A 19,752-nucleotide genomic window follows, 5' to 3' on the forward strand; every position below is an offset into this window, starting at 1 on the left:
AAGTGGAAACAGCAAATCCTACTAATCCCCTTGATTTTTTGGAGCAGTTTTTCATAGAAGATCTGTATGGATTGTTTGTATATCAAAGCAAATTATATGCACAACAATTTATCGCCACCAACCCAAATTCAAACCTTGCCAGTTCATTTGCATGGAAACCTATTACGGTTTCTGAATTTAAAGTTTTTTGGGCCTAACACTCAACATGGGCATTACTAAAACAAATGAATTGCAGTTGTATTGGTCCACAGACCCGATTCATCATATGCCCGTGTTCTCTGCTGCCATGGCCAGACATAGATATGAGAATATAATGAGATTTATGCATTTCAATGACAATACACTCTGTCGTCCTTGGGGTGACCCTGAATTAGACTGGCTCCATAAAATTTGTCCCCTCGTAAATCACCTTAACCACAAATTTGCAGATGTGTATACTCCCCAGAAAAACATCTGTGTTGATGAGTCCCTCATTAGTTTTTCTGGCCGCCTTGCATTCAAACAACCTCTCCCCAGCAAGCGTGCCAGATATGGTGTCAAAATGTAAAAGACCTGTGAGAGGGCAATAGGCTATACATGTAATTTTTGGATTTAGGAGGGAAAAGATAGTCATGTGAAGCACCCTGGATGTCCAGACTACATGGGGAGCAGAGGCAAGAAAGTTTGGGACTTGGTGTCACCCTTTTTCCATACGGGGTATCACTTATACGTGGAAAATTTTTATACAAGCGTGCCACTATTTAGACATTTATCCAATCTTGGAATTGGTGCATGTGGGATTCCCCAAACGGCTTGTAAATACCCATCTTAGAAAGGGGGAAAAAGTCTGCTTGAAAAATTATAATAATTTCTCGCAGTGAAGTGGAAGGACAAACAGGATGTTTTTGTCCTGTCTTCCATTCAAGCCAACACAACCATCCAAATTTCCATGTCAGCTGGTGTTGTTGAGAAGCCCCTCTGTATCCAAGACTATAACCTTAACATGGAAGGGGTGGACTTCAACAACCAGATGATGAAGTCATACTTAGTTTCCCGAAAAGACAGATGGTGGTACAAAAAGGTGTCTGTTTATTTATTTCAGTTGGCTCTATATAACGCTTTTGTGCTTTACAAAGCAACTGAACTAAGTGGATCCTTCCTAAAATTCCAGGAAGCAAGTATCACGGACCTTTTGTATCCAGAAGGTGCTGTGGCCCAAACCCCTAACCCAGATGCAGTTAGCCAGCTGCATGAGTGGCATTTTCTCGTTGACATTCCTGGTACCCCAACCCAAAAGACACCCTAAAAAAGATGTGTCTGTAGCAGATACGGAATTAAGCGTAACACCAGCTTTTTTTGTCCCTCCTGTCCTGGCCAATCTGGTCTCTGCCTCAAGGACTGCTTCTGTTGCTACCATGCACTAGTGGACTATTAGTATATGGCACAGGCTAGGGCACATATATGCACAGGGTTTCGAAGGATGATAGGTACTCAGGAAACTGGCTAGTGCATTTTGAGAGACCCTACCAGCTAGTCTCTGGTCATCTGGTCTCTCTCCAAGTTAAAAAAAAGTTAAAAGAAAAATAAAAAAGTAAAAAAAAAACATAAAAAATGAAAAGTAATAAATAAATAACCCAAAAATAGTTCTCATTCTATTGTTGTTGAATTACAGTTTAATTGTTACTGTTTTATTTTTCACCATTGGTGCTGCAGATGAATGTCATTCCTGCAAAGAAAACAGCAATCTGTTTATTCTGACGGTAACAGAGTCTTGCTCTCAGAATATACGTCAATTCATGCAGTGCTGTTGGATGAGATGCCATGCATGGGGGCCTGGGTGGCCATTGGGTGGATGGCCACTATGCTTTGACATATATTTAAAAAAAAAAATTGGCAGAGATCGATGTGAATAGAGGAATCTGTTAGGATTTTTTTTTTTGTTCAGCCCATGGCCCAAAAAAAAGAACATTTCATGTGTGCCCACCATTAGAAGTGAGTGGATGTAGGGCTGTATATTCTAATGGTGGGCATACCACACATGTTTTCTTTCAGAGATTTCTTCTTTCTTTCAATCAGTCCACAGGCTGCATAAAAAAAGAACATAGCATATACTGTATACCAAACAAGGACCAGATACATACTGGTACATCACTGGACTTTGAGTGGTTATACCAGGACGCTGCCTGCATCTGCAGGCATCATCCTGGTATCGTTTTTTTTCAGCCAGTGATCAGCTTTTATGTAAAAGCAATCCTAGTGGCTAATTAGCTATAGGATTGCTTTTACAAGCAGCAGGAAAAGATGATTCCCTTCTATGGCTTTATCGGGCGGGTTTCGTGCCTTCAGGGAAACCTGAGAATGCCGCTGCTGTTTCTGCCAGCTGACCATAGAGCTGACTGGAGACCGAAATGGTGCCAATCATCTATATAGTCTAAGAAACAGGAATCTACAAGCATTTCATCACTTCAGTTTGGCAGGATAAAAACAGAACCATTTTTAAATTAGGAAAACATCTGATCACACCTGTCTTGGTGAGATCAGATGATGTAAGGGCAGAGGAGATATCTAGAGTCTAATAGACCAAAGATTTCTCAGAAAATAATACCTGTCAATCCCTGTTGCTGTCACGGGATATTCACATTTCCTGCTAACAATAAAAGTGATTAAAAAAAAAAATGAAAGGGACAGTGTAAAAATAATTAAAAAAATCAAATTAATTAAAAAAAAGAACAAACTAAAGCACACGTGCTCCCCCCCCCCCCCCGCACACAACTGCATGCGCAAGCGTTGGCCCCGTGTCAGTATGTAAACATTGTTGCACCATGCATGTAAGGTATCACCGCAAACATCAGATCAAGGGCAGTAATTTTAGCACTAGACCTCCTTTGTAAATCTAAAATGGTAGCCTGTAAAGGCTTTTAAAGCGTCACCTATGGATATTAAAAATGTATGCAGTCTGTTGCCATTGCACGGGCATGTGCAGTTTTAAAGCATGTCATGTTTGGTATCTATTTATTCGACATACCATCATCCTTTATATTTTACAAAACAATTTGCCAATATATTGTGTTTTTGTACATTAAAAGTAAAAAAAAGGGTATTTACTGATTTTTTCATGTGAAGAAAAAGTGTCAGAAAAGGCTTGGTCTTCAGGTGGTTAGAGTGAGTGATGTATGGCATAATCTTCTAATGCTGGGCATAAAATGCCCCACCCCCAAATGACCCCTTTTTAGAAAGTAGACCCCCCAAACTACTTGCTGAGAGGCATGTTGAATCAATAGAAGAATTTATTTATTTACCACAAGTTTTTGGAAAATTACAATTAAAAAAAAATTTTGACACAAAATTATCACTTAAATTATATATATTGCTCAAACATGCCATGGGTATATGTGGAAAAAGTACCCACAATACATTCTGCTACTTCTCCCAAGTATGGGGATACCACATGTGAGAGACTTTTTGGAAGTCTAGCTACGTACAGGACCCTTCAGGCTTTTAAAGGGCTTTATGTCGAGGGGCGCATGCGCGGCCGGCTCTGATGGACGCGGCTTGAGATCCGCTCCGTCCACCCGCCAGCTAAAAACCGGCACTCACCGGCCCCAGGGGACATAAACCACCCCACGTCGCTGCCGCTATCTGCCCGCACCTCAACAGCCATGCCCCGCAAGCGCAGAGCCCCGGATCACCCCGGGAAACTCCCTAAATTCTTCCCTGCTCTGGGAAGCCAAGATGGCGGCCGCAACAGCACAGTGGAGGGAGAAGGCAGACACGAGGAGGAGGACTACAGAGCCCAGCACAGGGACCCGAGGCTCCAGGCATCGCTGTATCCAGGGGACCCTGGTGAGTTATCACCCCCCTTGTCTCCCACGACCAGCAGCCCTGCCAAATCCAGACCTCGTCTGGACCATGACCCGGACCCTCCATACCAAGCCAGTACTCTCCTGCCTCCATCCCCCAATGTAGACCTCCCTGACATAGCCGCATTCCCTGCAGCGGACCAACCGCTCACAGAGGTGACAATGAAACATATGCTGACGTCCCTGCGCCAATCCCTGCAAAAGGATGTATTCACATCCTTAAACCAAATATCTAATGTGGTCCAACACCAAGAACGCAGAATAAACCACATCGAAAACAGCCTGGGTGACATAATAACAGCACACAATGATTTGATTGACGCACACGCGGATCATTCGTCCGACATCGAACAAATCAACCTAAAACTGGCCGACTTAGAGGACCGTTCGCGACGCAATAACATCAAAATCAGAGGGATCCCTGAATCAGTAACCAATGAAAATTTGTTTCCCTACATACAACAATACGTCAAAATGCTGCTCCCAGCACTTCCGGACATAGAGCTTGCGATTGACCGGCCCACCGCTTGCCCAAACCAACATTTTTGTCAGCTTCAATCCCAAGAGATGTTCTAATTAGAGTACACTTTTACCATGTAAAGGAAAAAATTATGACGGCGGTCAGAAACATGCCACCTCTCCCCCCATCACATGCAAATCTCCGCCTTTATGCGGACCTTTCCAAAGCCACGCTCCTCAATAGGAAGAAAATGATTTCCATCACAAAGGCCCTCAGAAATCATGGTATAGCCTACCAATGGGGCTTTCCAACTAAACTAATAGTGCGGCGACAAGGCAGAATATTTACCGTTAAAAACCTGGAAGCAGGCATTGATCTGCTTAAAACCTGGAATATCCTCCCTGCAGATACACAAGACGCCATTCCTAACTCGGCCCAACATATGGAAGCAACATGAGCGACACATGAAACATTCCAGGCGCAGACAAATGTCCTGCCCCCCCCAGGGGACCTATTCTAAATGTCCAAATGTCTGGCAATCGGCCCTTATTTGAAGATGTTTGTTCTATCTGTTTTTGTTTGGCATGACCCTTCCCGGGGTCAAAGCCCATCTACACCCCTCAGTTCTAAAGTAGCAATGTTGGCTACTTGGCCTACCTGCTTTTTATCCAGAAATGTTTTTATTATCCTTTTTATCTCCACCCCCCTTCTTCCAAGGCACTGTCGAATACTCCTCCTTACTCCTACTTCCGCATTCCTACAGCCTACATGGCACAAAAATCTCACAGCATCCATCCGAGCCATACTGGTACCACAAGCAAGCAACCAATTCCTATTTCTAGGAGATTACCGAGTCTTATTTCTCTTAAACAGCAACCCGACACTGTACTTTCAACGAATACTTCCCTACCAATGATTACTATAACATCTCTCAACGTTAGAGGCCTAAACTCCCCATTCAAGAGATCACTGCTCTTTAAAGAAACCAGGAAATCCCAAGCTGACATTTATTTCATACAAGAATCCCATTTTGCCACTGGAAAAGAACCTAAGCTACACCTCCACCACTTTTCACAACTTTTTATGGCTACCAACCCCAAGAAGAAAAATGGAGTCATCACAGCCATCAGCGACTCTCTTCCTTTCCGCCTCATCTCACAAATAGTCGACCCACTTGGACGCTTTCATATCCTTATCTGTCAGATCAATGATATAATCCATACATTGGTAAATGTATATGGCCCGAATAACAACCAATTGCAATTCTATCGGAAACTCTACAAGACCATCTCTACCCATAAACAAGGCAGACTCATAATTGGCGGAGACCTCAACGTTATGAGCAACCCTCTTGTGGATTCATCATCCAAAAGGAAATCTACTAAATATACCTTTAACCGATTTCTACACGACCACTACCTATATGATATATGGAGATGCCACCATGGCTCCGAGAGGGACTATACTTACTACTCCCCCGCACATCTTTCCTATTCAAGGATAGATATGTTTATTACCGATAAATGGACATTACAGCAAGCGACTTCATCGAACATTGGCACTATATCCTGGTCAGATCACGCACCAATCAGTTTAACCCTAGATGATGATGGACGTTCGGCACTTCCGCCGATCTGGAGACTCAATTCCTCACTCCTTTCATTCCTGGACAATCAGAAGCATATCTTGGAAGCACATAATTTATTTTTTGCTACTAACACCACACCGGATATCTCAATCACCACACTCTGGCAAACATACAAGGCATACATGAGAGGTATCCTCATACAATTAAATTCGCGTATAAAAAGACAGAGGTCCCAACAAATCGACCAACTCCTAACCTCCATTAATCTAAATGAAGAACTCAACAACAAAAAATCCTAACCCCTCCACTTCTGCGACCCTAAATCAAGAAAGAAATAAATTACGTACCCTACTACTCCATTCATATGACACCAATCTCCAAAAAACGAAGACCAAATTTTATGCACTGGGAAATAAAGCAAGTTCTCTTCTTGCTAAGACCATTAAACATAAACGACTTAAGACCAAAATATCTATGATTCAACACCCAATCACAAGTTCGCCGCTTTCAAACCCGCAAGATATAGCCAATGCTTTTGCAACATATTATCAAACGGTATATAATATAAAAGATGACCCAAACACAACCCAACCTACGATTCCTACCATTGAAAGCTTCCTACATAACTCCAAGCTCTCCCGCATTACCCCCTCTCAACTTGAATCTCTATCGGCGCCCATCTCGTCAATAGAAATTGAAAGAGTTATCTCTACTCTACCCTTAAATAAATCCCCAGGGAATGATGGTGTCACTAATGAATTCTACAAAACGTTTGCTTCCGACCTCAAATCACACCTATCTGTTCTGTATAACCACGCAGCTTCTACCGGTGAATTCCCTTCCGACATGTTGCAGTCGATAATCACTACTATTCCAAAACCGGGTAAAGACCCAAAATCTACTCAAAATTACAGACCAATTTCGTTAATCAATACGGACATAAAAATATACGCCAAAGTGATTGCCCAAAGACTACTCCCCTATCTACCTACGTTGATACATCCAGATCAAGTGGGTTTTATACATGGTAGACAGGCCCCAGATGCTACTAGGCGAATAATATCGCTTCTGCACCACCTAGAAACTGATAAACGTCCCTCTCTCCTCTTGTCATTAGATGCGGAAAAGGCTTTCGACAGAATTCATTGGCAATTCATGACACTTACACTACAAAAATTCAGCATTACTGGCTGGCTACTATCGGCGATTCTTGCTCTTTACTCTCAACCATCTGCTAGAGTTTTAACTAATGGCACGCTCTCACAACCCTTCTCCATATCAAATGGAACCAGACAAGGGTGCCCCTTATCCCCCTTAATCTTTGCCTTACTAATAGAGCCACTAGCGACTAAGCTCAGAAACGACCCAGAGTTCACGGGAGTCAAATACCATAGTACAGAACATAAAATCAGTCTCTTTGCAGACGACATCATACTCATAGTTACAAACCCACATAAATCTCTTCAGACGATACGTGCGCATATTAGCGATTATGCAGAGGTTTCGTACTATAAACTTAATGAACCCAAATCATCAATATTAAACCTGTACACACCGCCCATAACCCAGGATTTACTATCTAAGCAGTTCCCTTTTACCTGGGAAAAACACAGCATCCCATATTTGGGAATTAAACTCACCGCTAATACTAACCAACTCTACACAACTAATTATAGACCGCTTCTTGAAACTATCCCACAGGATCTCAAAAACCTACGTACTGCTACTCTATCGACACTAGGTAGAATAGCAACCCTAAAAATGTGTATACTTCCTAAAATACTATACATTTTTCGAACACTACCTATTCCAGTTCCCTACTCTTTTTTCGCCAAACTCCAGGCGATATTGAACAAGTTCCTATGGAACTCAAAAAAATCCAGATGCGCCACGAATTTACTAATATGCCCTACCCTCAGAGGAGGAGCAAGTCTCCCACACATGAAATCCTACTACCAAGCCGTTCTGCTAGACCAGCTCTTCTTCTGGTGGCATCCCTCCCCTGAAAAACTATGGTCTACTATGGAAACATCTTTATACAGCCCACACGCTCTAAAGGACATGATGTTTCTACCTCGCACAGCTCAGAATCAAATACCCCTTAAACACCCATGTATCCGCGCTTCCTTAACAGCCTGGTACGACTTTATTGACTATAACAAATCGGGGAACCACAACGTACAAGTCCCTACCCCACTATCATCCCTCCACCACATCATCCCCCACTTAAACCTAACGACATGGATGACCTCTGGAATACTTCATATTCATGACATATATACCTCAGACATATTAGACTCCTTCTACATCACCCAAAGTAAATTCCACCTCCCTGACACCGAACAATTTACCTATATGCGCATAGCCCACGCACTCTACAAAACCAAAATTTTACATAACATAGAAATCCCTGCAACGGCTCATCATTTCTTACATAGAACTACCTACCCAAAGAAAGGAATTTCCACATTCTACACTCTTATACTCGAAAAACAATTTGCAACGTGTACGTCTTCCTTAACCAACTGGGAAAAGAATTTGCACCAAGCCGTTTCTCCTACTGTGTGGGAAAAAACATTCACTATTACTTACAAGGCTTCAAAATGTTCTTCCCACTGGGAAACATACTTAAAAATTCTACACGAATGGTATATGACTCCTGTTAGGTTATCTTTATTTTATCCACAACAATCGCGAGCTTGCTGGAGACACTGTGGAGAGTCTGGTTCACTCCTCCATATACTTTGGAACTGTAAGTCGATTAAGTCTTACTGGAACAAAGTTTTTCAGATATTATCCTCCATTACAGATACACTAATTACTCCAAGTCCTGCTTTGGCTCTCCTACACATTGGCATAGATAAATTCCCTATAGATTCAAGGACCATCATCTTACATACTCTAGCTGCTGCAAAAACCAATATTACCAGATTATGGCGCTCTAACACTACTCCCCCTCTGTCTCGCCTCTTTCAAGACCTTAATCTAAATTGTGAAATGGAAAAAAGAATAGCCTTACACAACTCAGCTTCCCACAAATTTAAAGTCCAATGGTCTCGCTGGCTGAAACATCCAAATTGTTCCGTAAACTGATTACTAATACGACCCGTCCAAATTTAACAATAGTGTATTCCCATGTGCCTTCCCTTCTTGTTTCCTTCCCCCTTCCAAACTTTCATCTCTTCCCCAATTAAATTTTTTGTGACCGTGAGAATGGTTCACTGACCAATGAGCATACCTCTCCTGTAAACATCTGAAACCTAAAATATCCCCGGCCTATTGGTGGGGATCCTTCACACCTGTTTATTCTCTGTATGTATTACAATTACCCATGTGAACTCTTTATTCTCACATTCAAGATTTACCATGTTTTTCTCCTCTGTATGTCTGAAAACTTTTCTCAATAAATAATATTTGAACATAAAGGGCTTTATGTCCTTATTCCAATATGACCCCTTTTTAGAAAGTAAACACCCCAAGGAATTTGATAAGAAGCATTATGAGTATTTTGCAGATCTTGTTTGTTGCCCTCCAGAGGGCAGGGTTAGGTTATAAAAAAATTCCAAGCTTTGAACATCTCACGGAGTACTGTTCAATTGAACTGTTCATGTGAAAATGGAAAGAGTATGGCACAACTGCAAACCGATCAAGACATAGCCGTCCACCTAAACTGACATGCCGGGCAAGGAGAGCATTAATCAGAGAAGCAGCAAAGGGGCCAATGGTAACTCTGGAGGAGCTGCAGAGATCCACAGCTCAGGTGGGAGAATCTGTCCACAGGACAACTATTAGTCATGCACTGCATAAATATGGCCTTTATGGAAGAGTGGCAAGAATAAAGTCATTGCTGAAAGAAAACCATAAGAAGTCCCTTTTGCAGTTTGTGAGAAGCCATGTGGGGGACACAGCAAACATTTGGAAGAAGGTGCTCTGGTCAGATGAGACCAAAATTTAACTTTTCGGCCTTAAAGCAAAACACTATGTGTGAGGAAAACTAACACTGCAAATCACCCTGAACACAGCATCCCCACATGCTACATCTTACTGTGCTAATGGTGTTCTGGCTCTGACGTCACCTGCCTCCTTTCCACACGTATCGTCACGCACCACATGACTTCATCAGGGGTCCCATCTGATGAAGTCACGTCAGAGCCGGAATGCCGTGAGCACAGTAGGAGACACTGCTCGGTGTATTGTACAGCTAGACTACTTCTGCCACACTGCAGTTTTTATCACTGTATTATAGCCAACTATACTGCTAAAATGTTCGCTCGGAGGATACAGTGGCCATATATGACGGGAGGATTATCCATAGAAGAGAGATCTTTTTTACCCCCACACTAGGAGGGGAGATGATTGGCTGACCTGTTGTTTGTACGGGTCAATACATGAAGGTGAGGGTCCACCTATACTATATGGTCACCGTGGTGATATACACCATTTAAAGATTTACAGCACCGGGATTGTAGGCTCATTCTCCAGTAGGAATATGGCTTTTTCCACTGAAATTTGCTGAAGAGTTTTTGTTTCTTTTTTTCTTCCTTTTGGACTTTCACATTTGAAGCTTCACATATGTGTTTTTTGGACTTTATGTTATGTTTTTTATGTCTTAATGTATTTTGAGCAGCACAGCACCACACATTAATACAATTTTTTTATGTGATGAACACACTTTTTATGTGTTTGCAGCAGCTTGTATTCTTCTTTGTTTCACAATTTATTTATTATTTGGCAGCGCACAGTTTTTTCACTTGTATATAATTTTTTGGGTTTTCACTGTTGTCATACTCTTTTCCTGCCCAATTAGAAAGACAGAATTAGGTGTATTTGCCAGGATATGCTGTTGTCAGGAGTTTGCGTCACAAGACATTTTTCACTGTTTACATATACAGTATGTATTTCATGTGCACATTTAGCAGTTTACAAGGAATTCAGCTTTAATGCACACATCATATTCAACTTAATTAAGTTTTTATAGATTTTCTAAGGTTTTATATAGCAGCAGTATAAAGAGGTATACTTTTTGACATGGTATTCTAGATAACACATTCTCACAATTCCCTGCAGCATTCAACCAGCTAAGTATGTAATGTTTCTCCATTCTATCCAAACCAGTGGGTCTCCTGGTGAAGAAATAGTACATAACAGAGGTCACACAGAGTAAGACTTGACGCTTTTTGACAAAACACTTATATGATAGTGGCACTCTGTGTCTACATGGAATCTCCTTCCAGTGAGATATAATGAACAATGAAGCAGCCAGACTCAGAGAAATTAAGGTCACTATTTTATTTGCTGCATGTGCACAGCATTACCATTCCTCCGCTCCAATAAGTATATAAGAGGATGTAAGAATTCAGCAATATTTAGAGTGAAATTATTTGAATATGAATGTAATTTGTCACACACAGACTATCTATAGTGCTGCAGCTGATATCCTTGTCACAGACTGCCATATGTACTCATGTCAATGTTTAAAGAGATGATAAAGACGGAGTTGCTAAACATAAAAAGCCCCAGCCATTCAAAATAAGAAAACATGTCTATTTTAAGTTATGTTGAGTTATATCATATTCACAATGTAATAAAACTAGGCACAGAAAGTACTGCTTTGAAATTCAAGAGCCAACAAATCTAAACCTCACATACAGTGGGGATCGAAAGTTTGGGCACCCCAGCTAAAAATCTGTATTAATGTGCATAAAGAAGCCAAGGAAAGATGGAAAAATCTCCAAAAGGCATCAAATTACAGATTAGACATTCTTATAATATGTCAACAAAAGTTAGGTTTTATTTCCATCATTTACACTTTCAAACTAACAGAAAACAAAAAAATGGCGTCTGCAAAAGTTTGGGCACACTGCAGAATTTATAGCATGCACTGCTCCCTTTGCCAAGCTGAGACCTGCCAGTGTCATGGATTGTTCTCAATCATCGTCTGGGAAGACCAGGTGATGTCAATCTCAAAGATTTTAAATGCCCAGACTCATCTGACCTTGCCCCAACAATCAGCACCATGGGTTCTTCTAAGCAGTTGTCTAGAAAACTGAAACTGAAAATAGTTGACGCTCACAAAGCTGGAGAAGGCTATAAGAAGATAGCAAAGCGTTTTCAGATGTCAATATCCTGTGTTCGGAATGTAATTAAGAAATGGCAGTCATCAGGAACAGTGGAAGTTAAAGCAAGATCTGGAAGACCAAGAAAAATATCAGACAGAACAGCTCGCAGGATTGTGAGAAAAACAATTCAAAACCTACGTTTGACTGCACGATCCCTCCAGAAGATCTGGCAGACACTGGAGTTGTGGTACACTATTCCACTATGAAGAGATACTTGTACAAATATGGTCTTCATGGAAGAGTCATCAGAAGAAAACCTCTTCTACGTCCTCACCACAAAAATCATCGTTTGAACTTTGCAAATAAACATATAGACAAGCCTGATGCATTTTGGAAACAAGTTCTGTGGACCGATGAGGTTAAAATTGAACTTTTTGGCCGGAGTGAGCAAAGGTACGTTTGGAGAAGAAGTGGCACAGAATTTAATGAAAAGAACCTCTGTCCAACTGTTAAGCATGGGGTTGGATCAATCATGATTTGGGGTTGTGTTGCAGCCAGTGGCACAGGGAACATCTCACGAGTAGAAGGAAAAATGGATTCAATAAAATTTCAGTAAATTTTGGATGGTAACTTGATGCCATCTGTGAAAAAGCTGAAGTTAAAGAGAGGATGGCTTCTACAAATGGATAATGATCCTAAACACACCTCAAAATCCATGGGGGATTACATCAAGAGGCGTAAACTGAAGGTTTTGCCATGGCCTTCACAATCTCCTGACCTCAACATAATTGAAAATCTATGGATAGACCTTAAAAGAGCAGTGCGTGACAGACAGCCCAGAAATCTAAAAGAACTGGAAGACTTTTGTAAGGAAGAATGGGCAAAGATACCTCAAACAAGAATTGAAAGACTCTTGGCTGGCTACAAAAAGCGTTTACAAGCTATGATACTTGCCAAAGGGGGCAGTACAAGATATCAACTCTGAAGGGTGCCCAAACTTTTGCAGACGCCATTTTTTTGTTTTCTGTTATTTTGAAAGTGTAAATGATAGAAATAAAATCTAACTTTTGTTGACATATTATAAGAATGTCTAATCTGTAATTTGATGCCTTTTGGAGATTTTTCCATCTTTCCTTGGCTTCTTTATGCACATTAATACAAATTTTTAGCTGGGGTGCCCAAACTTTCGATCCCCACTGTACCTACTATATGTACATACAAACATATAATGCATGTATAATTGTGCGTGTAGAGGATTCAAGAGCTTGAAATATTAATGATCAAGATACCTTATCAAGGAAAAGTGTTTTCCTGCACAGCTGACTTTTAACCCTGCCATACATGGAAATTTGGCCAGTTCAACAGAGACCAGCTAAATTTTGATCCATGCATTGGCAGGGTGGTTGTACAAAAGTTGATCCACCAATCTACTTCTGTACAACCACCCCATCAGATTTCTGCTGCTCAATCAGCTTTAGCCAGCAGTACTGATCAGTGTATTCTAATGATGGGGAAGTCTCCTCACTGTCAGAATACAAAGGCACAGCAGGGAGGACTTTATGCGTGGATGGAGGAATTGGATTATTTTTTTTTTTGTTCAACTCGCTGGTTGAACGATAACAAAAAAGTATCATCTATGGGTTGTCTTAATGTACATAAAACCTATTTATTTTAAAATGCAGCTCATTCAATATTCTGGCTGCCTACTGTAGCATGCAGTTACAGACAGTAATGTGGTGCAGCAGTGTTCATCTGGTCTTACTGGTTTCCAAACCCTTACATATTCCTGCTTGTTCATAATGAGTAGCTCAGCAAGCTTTCTAAAACAAACTAACCACAATCACTTGAGAAAAGATGCCAAACTACAGTATCTGTGAACAGTTAGCACCTCCATAATGGAAAAAGACAAACATGTTAATGAAAAAATACACTTCTGTTTCCTGCCATTAAATTCTACGACAATGCTTTAAAACTATCAGAAAATGCTTTAAAGTGATATTAAACCCCAAACCAAAAATGTAATATATTGCAGCTTACCAATCATTAGATGTGGTGGTTGCATTCATTTATTATTATAGGCTTTTCCCTGTTTTCACCTGGTTATCTGGCCAGTAGCACACCCTCTATATTAGAGGGCCCCCACTCTAGGTGAAGGAGCACCAGGGTCAGCTTTGGACAGCAGCAATGTCAGTCTGGAGGAGTGCTGAAGCTGAACTCCGGCTAATATTTTATAAGCAGTTACAGCAAACAGTTTTTTTTCCTTTTGGAATAAAGGTTTTATATAAATAAAAGTTTGAGGTGATTGTAGCCGTATTAGTACATTTGCAACAGAAACAATTGAGTACTGTCTGTGATACTTTTTTTATTTGCACTAACATACAATTTTGAGGACAAGCTTTGAAGAAGGGGACATACCCCAAAAGCTTGTCCTCAAAATTGTATGTTAGTGCAAATAAAAAAAGTATCACGGACAGTACTCAATTGTTTCTGATATAAATAAATAAATGCCAATCATTGTAAGCACCACTGTCAGTGGCAAATGGTTTATCTCATATCATAAACTGATACACAATACTGGAGAGCCTGTTCTTCTGAAAAACAGCAGACTTACTGACTGGATCACCAGGTGAAAATAAAAGACAGAAAGCCTAAAAGGAAACTAATGCAGCCATCACATCTAAGAATTGGTAAGCTGCAATATAATAAATGTTTCTATTTGGGTTTAAAACTGCTTTAGTATAAAATGGGAATGTATTTATAGCCTATTGTTATCATCCATCTATAAATACATTTTACAGGCTTATTTTCACCCTAGCTAGTATATTAGTATAGAAATTGCCCTTAGCAAAACTGTCATAGACAATATTTCTCCTGAAAAAAAAGACTGTAAAATATTGAGTTTTGCCTTTATAAATAGTCCCCAATGTGTAAAGCTGGATATTGAGTAAGGGCATGGACAGAATTTGACAGGAATAGGTTTATAGGCAGATATAATCTCTGGTATGCTACCATGTGTACGAAAAGAACAAAAAGTCTACCCAGAAAACTCATCATCCTGTTCGAAGCAATGAAAAGCTAGAGTAAACCTTTATGCCTTTCTTGTATTATCACCATTCAATAAAAATACATAAAAAAATTACATTTTTACCTCAGTTTCTTTATCTGTTTTGGCATGCACTGATTTACTTACCCAAGAAGATCTTTGTGGATATTAATGCCCTTCTGACATCTTTCCTCTGGGGTCCTCACCTCCCTAGGATTTCCTTAGAAACTTTGCAACTTCCAGTGCAAAAGGGTGGTTTGGCTTTGCTCAATTTACAATGTTATTATTTGGCTGCTCAGTTGACTCATATTCATTGGTGGTTTTACCCTGATCTAAAGCTTCGGTTACTTCCCAGGCTGCCCGTATGCACTCATACGAAGCCCTGATTAATCTACTATATAGGAATGGCCTGTACCCTTCTAAGGGTGCAACTGTACTGAAGCTCTCCTACAAAATTTTTCACATTTGTAATCGCAAGATAAATGGATCTCCTCATACCCAGTCCCTGAATGCTCCCTTATAGTTCAACAAGAGTCTGCCAGAACTAGCTACGTTTTCTGATGTGCTGTGGTGGGCCCGCTTTGGGCTCAAGTATGCACATCAGTTATTTGCTGCTGGAACTTTTAAATCCTTTTCCATGCTAAAGGCTTAACTAGGCATTCCTATAACTATTCCTTGTACTATGTACAACTATGGCATGCAGTGGGGGCCCAGTTTGACTTGCGTGATGTCCTTCTTCAGCCTTCGGAACTAGAAATTTTGTTATTTGAGCATGATCATGCCAAGTTAGTTCCTAGATATTACTCTGTGCTAATATTCTCTCATATGTCCTGTATAGACATGATCAAAACCCAATGGCAGGCTGATGTCCCATCATTGCAAGATTAGACTTGGATGGAAGTAATAGGAACTCCTGTGGTTATAGCAGCAGAGGATAATAGATAGAAAGCTACTGTTTTCATGTTGCCACTGGAGACTTCTTCCATATGATATGGGACTGTCCTGGGGTGAGGCAATTTTAGTCTAGTCTCACCTCATTCATAGAGGAAAAGTTGGCTTTTCCCAACATATTTTCCCCAGCCCGGTGTCTACTTAGAGACCTGGAAGAGGACGACCTTAGTGTCTCTCAAAAAACGTTACCTAGGTTTCTTTTTTTATGCAAAAAAACGCCATTGTCCTAAGGTGAAAAAAATGTGACACCCCCCCCCCCACTTTACATATTTGGATTGATTTATTAAATAATGCCTTAATTATGAATAGAATAAAATGATTTACACTGCGCGGAGCTGTCTGAAAAAATTTGATAAAATTTGGTTGTATTGGACCTCTGCAATCTCAGGTAATATAGAGTTTAATGTCTGTTGAACTCCCTTATGATATGTCTTGCACCTTGTTGCTTTGGTGGTCTTGTGTAAGATGTGTGGATTTTTGTGCCTTACCCTTTGGATACATTGTTTCCTGTACCCTATATGCCTATACTGGAAACTAACCAGCTGTGTTGTTAGAGTTGTACTTCTGGCTTTATGTGCGGTGTTCTCCCAGCCTGTCAGTATGTACCCTGTCCAATTTTCTTTTGCTTTGTTGGTTACAAAAACACCTTTAATAAAAATTACATTAGGGCAAAATATGTTTAGCTGATAATGTATGCACATTATCCTATCTGATGTATATATTTATGACAGCACCCTGCTAGTAAAGCTTGAAAGTGCAATTAATGGACAGGGAATCAGCACATAACACCCATTTATCACTTTCATTTTAATGCATAAGTCTATCTGTCTGTGCTTAGTTCCACTTGAACTGTTCCTGTAACAAGCTGTGCACTGTAGAACGATCAAACAATACAAAATACCAGCATCTCTAATTCCTCCGCAAAACATTTTTGTTACAAGCATCATATTTATAACAAATATGAGAAGAAACAGAGTGAAAAGATGTTATGTAATTTTACCTGGGGCACGTTCACCATTAAAGCTGAATCCAAGCTCTGGCTGTCCTTAAAGCTTTTGTACTTCATTGATTTGCTGTCTTCTGGATGTGATGCTGTAAGAAGATGATCTGTATTGAATGCATTAAAAGAGTATACATAGCTGTCAACTGCTTAATTGTCCTGCCACACTTGTGTTTTCCCCAGACAACAGCACAGTCTATCATGAGCAATGTGCTGGATAAAAATAATGGATTTTGCAGACTGGTAAAACAATTAATATGTACAAACTTTCATACTTAAAATACAAATTTAGCAACTTCTATTTTTTTGGTTCAGAACATTAACGATGTTCTGCAGTACTTACTGTCAAATACAAAAAAGACAGAGAGAGCAGTTTGCATCACTGCACAACTAATTGCCCCAATTAGTGTATTAAAAAGAATGTGTCCATAACAGTTAAGCTGGCTCACTTTCTCAAATATAATGTTTATTACCTGTGGTTCATTTGACATAGCAAACTACATGAAAGTCAAAGAAGGAAATTGACTTCTTTGACACAATTGTCATCTTGTTACCTTGTACCTCTAAAGAACGTAGCTGGTTTATAAATGCAAAAAAGATTGGAAAATTAAATAAAACTATTTAACAAGCATAGATCTTGTTATTCAATGATTTTTTTTCAGTCATGCTAGTTCTAGCTGTAATTAGCAAATGCATAAATGTGTATTCAATATCAGTGTCACTAAAGAGGTCAAAAAGGTTCCATCTGCAATTTCAATAGCTTTCACAGGCCTGCAGCCATCACATAGAAATGTAAAAATTATGGAGCATAAATATTTTATTGATAGGGAAATTGAACCAGCCTAATTTCTATCTACTGTAGATTTAGTTAGTGACAAACCCCTGTTTGTGTGATCATAAATGATTTTACAACAATACATCTTTAGTAGTTAGTAGCAACATTTCAGGGATCAAGCAAAGTCCCTTTCTGTGCAGTCCCAAAACATTGGTTGGTGAAATCCATCTCTCTGATGTCTGAATAAAAAGGAATATTACTTCCAATGGTGTGCTTGTGAAAATACTTCTATGCTTGGATCAAATGGACGGTGCCATCTCTATGGTTTACTATAGTACACTGATGGCATGGGACATTTACCTGTATGACATGAAACTCATTCCTTATATCCCTATTGAGGCAATTCACGTGGCTAACCAGAGCACAAAGCTTCTATGAGCCCTGAAACTGCTCCTAGTTGTTGGACATACCCTACATGTTGTGGACTTCCTGCACCAATGTGGCTGCACTGCTCTGAAAAACCTCCGGGGCTGGCTGTCCTTTTGACAATTGAGCACTGCTTCGTGCTGCAGTATATCTAACAATATTATTGTGGCGATGGGGTTGATTTACTAAAACTGAAGAGTGCAAAATCTGTTGCAGTTCTGTATCATAGCTAATCAGCTTCTAACTTCATCTTGTTCAATTAAGGTTTGCTATACAAAAAAACTGGAAGCTAATTGGTTTTTATGCAGAGCTGCTCCAGATTTTGCACTCTCCATTTTTAGTAAATCAACCCCAATGTATTTAAATTATTATTTTTTTTTTATGCGCAGATCAAGAGTGTTTTTTAGTCTGCACATAATCTCAGTTAATGCAACCTCACGTGAGAAAAAAAAATTAAATTAAAATTGTTCCTATATAACTATTTGGTAGCATATAGTTATCCATAATTAGCTCTAATTAATGCTTCCCTTTACAACAGCATTTAACTATGATTTTTTGATGATTTTCAATATATATCTAGAGATGAGCGAATTATTCAAAAATTCGATTCGGGCGATTCGCCGAATTTCAGGAAGAAATTTGATTCGATGCGAATTTATTCGCTACGAAGTTAACTTATAAAAAGGGTTTCTAGGCTTCAGAGAGCCTTTAAATTAGTGCAGAACACTGTACCTTTAATTTAAATGCCCTTGGAGATGAGGAAGGAGAAGGAGAAGGAGAAGGATGAGAAGAAGGAGAAGGAGAAGGATGAGAAGAAGGAGAAGGATGAGAAGAAGGAGAAGGAGAAGGATGAGAAGAAGGAGAAGGATGAGAAGGAGAAGGATGAGAAGAAGGAGAAGGATGAGAAGAAGGAGAAGGAGAAGGATGAGAAGAAGGAGAAGGAGAAGGATGAGAAGATGGAGAAGGAGAAGGATGAGAAGAAGGAGAAGGATGAGAAGAAGGAGAAGGAGAAGGATGAGAAGAAGGAGAAGGAGAAGGATGAGAAGAAGGAGAAGGATGAGAAGAAGGAGAAGGATGAGAAGAAGGAGAAGGATGAGAAGAAGGATGAGAAGAAGGAGAAGGATGAGAAGAAGGATGAGAAGAAGGAGAAGGATGAGAAGAAGAAGGATGAGAAGAAGGAGAAGGATGAGAAGAAGAAGAAGGATGAGAAGAAGGAGAAGGATGAGAAGAAGGAGAAGGATGAGAAGAAGAAGAAGGATGAGAAGAAGAAGAAAGATGAGAAGAAGGAGAATTCCAAGCCGGCAAAAAGTGTATCTGCAGAGCTCCGCTATTTCTTAGCGGAGCTCTGCAGATACACTTAGCGGAGCTCTGCAGATACACTTTTTGCCGGCTTGGAATTCTTCTTATTTTCATCCTACTTCTTCTTCTTCTTCATCCTCATCCTCTTCTTCTTCTTCTGAGGATGAGGATGAAGAAGAAGAAGAAGAAGTAGGATGAAAATAAGAAGAATTCCAAGCCGGCAAAAAGTGTATCTGCAGAGCTCCGCTATTTCTGACAGTTCTGTGACATTCCCTCCATACAGCGGTTGAAACATTGTATCTATTTGTTTCC

General features: G+C 40.1%; 1 protein-coding gene across 1 annotated transcript in view; it reads right to left on the reverse strand.

Moving 5' to 3' along the window:
• ZBBX (zinc finger B-box domain containing) overlaps positions 1-19,752 on the reverse strand; it is a 317,177-nt gene that overhangs the window by 87,060 nt on the left and 210,365 nt on the right. The window contains exon 15 of the mRNA XM_089675461.1: positions 16,941-17,032. Within this exon, the coding sequence (XP_089531587.1) occupies positions 16,941-17,032 (92 nt within the window). The remainder of the gene's footprint in view (positions 1-16,940; positions 17,033-19,752) is intronic.

The sequence above is a fragment of the Staurois parvus genome, unplaced genomic scaffold (assembly GCF_062004578.1).
Source record: "Staurois parvus isolate SC_StPar_1 unplaced genomic scaffold, SC_StPar_1.0 ptg000155l, whole genome shotgun sequence".
Taxonomy (NCBI): Eukaryota; Metazoa; Chordata; class Amphibia; order Anura; family Ranidae; genus Staurois; species Staurois parvus.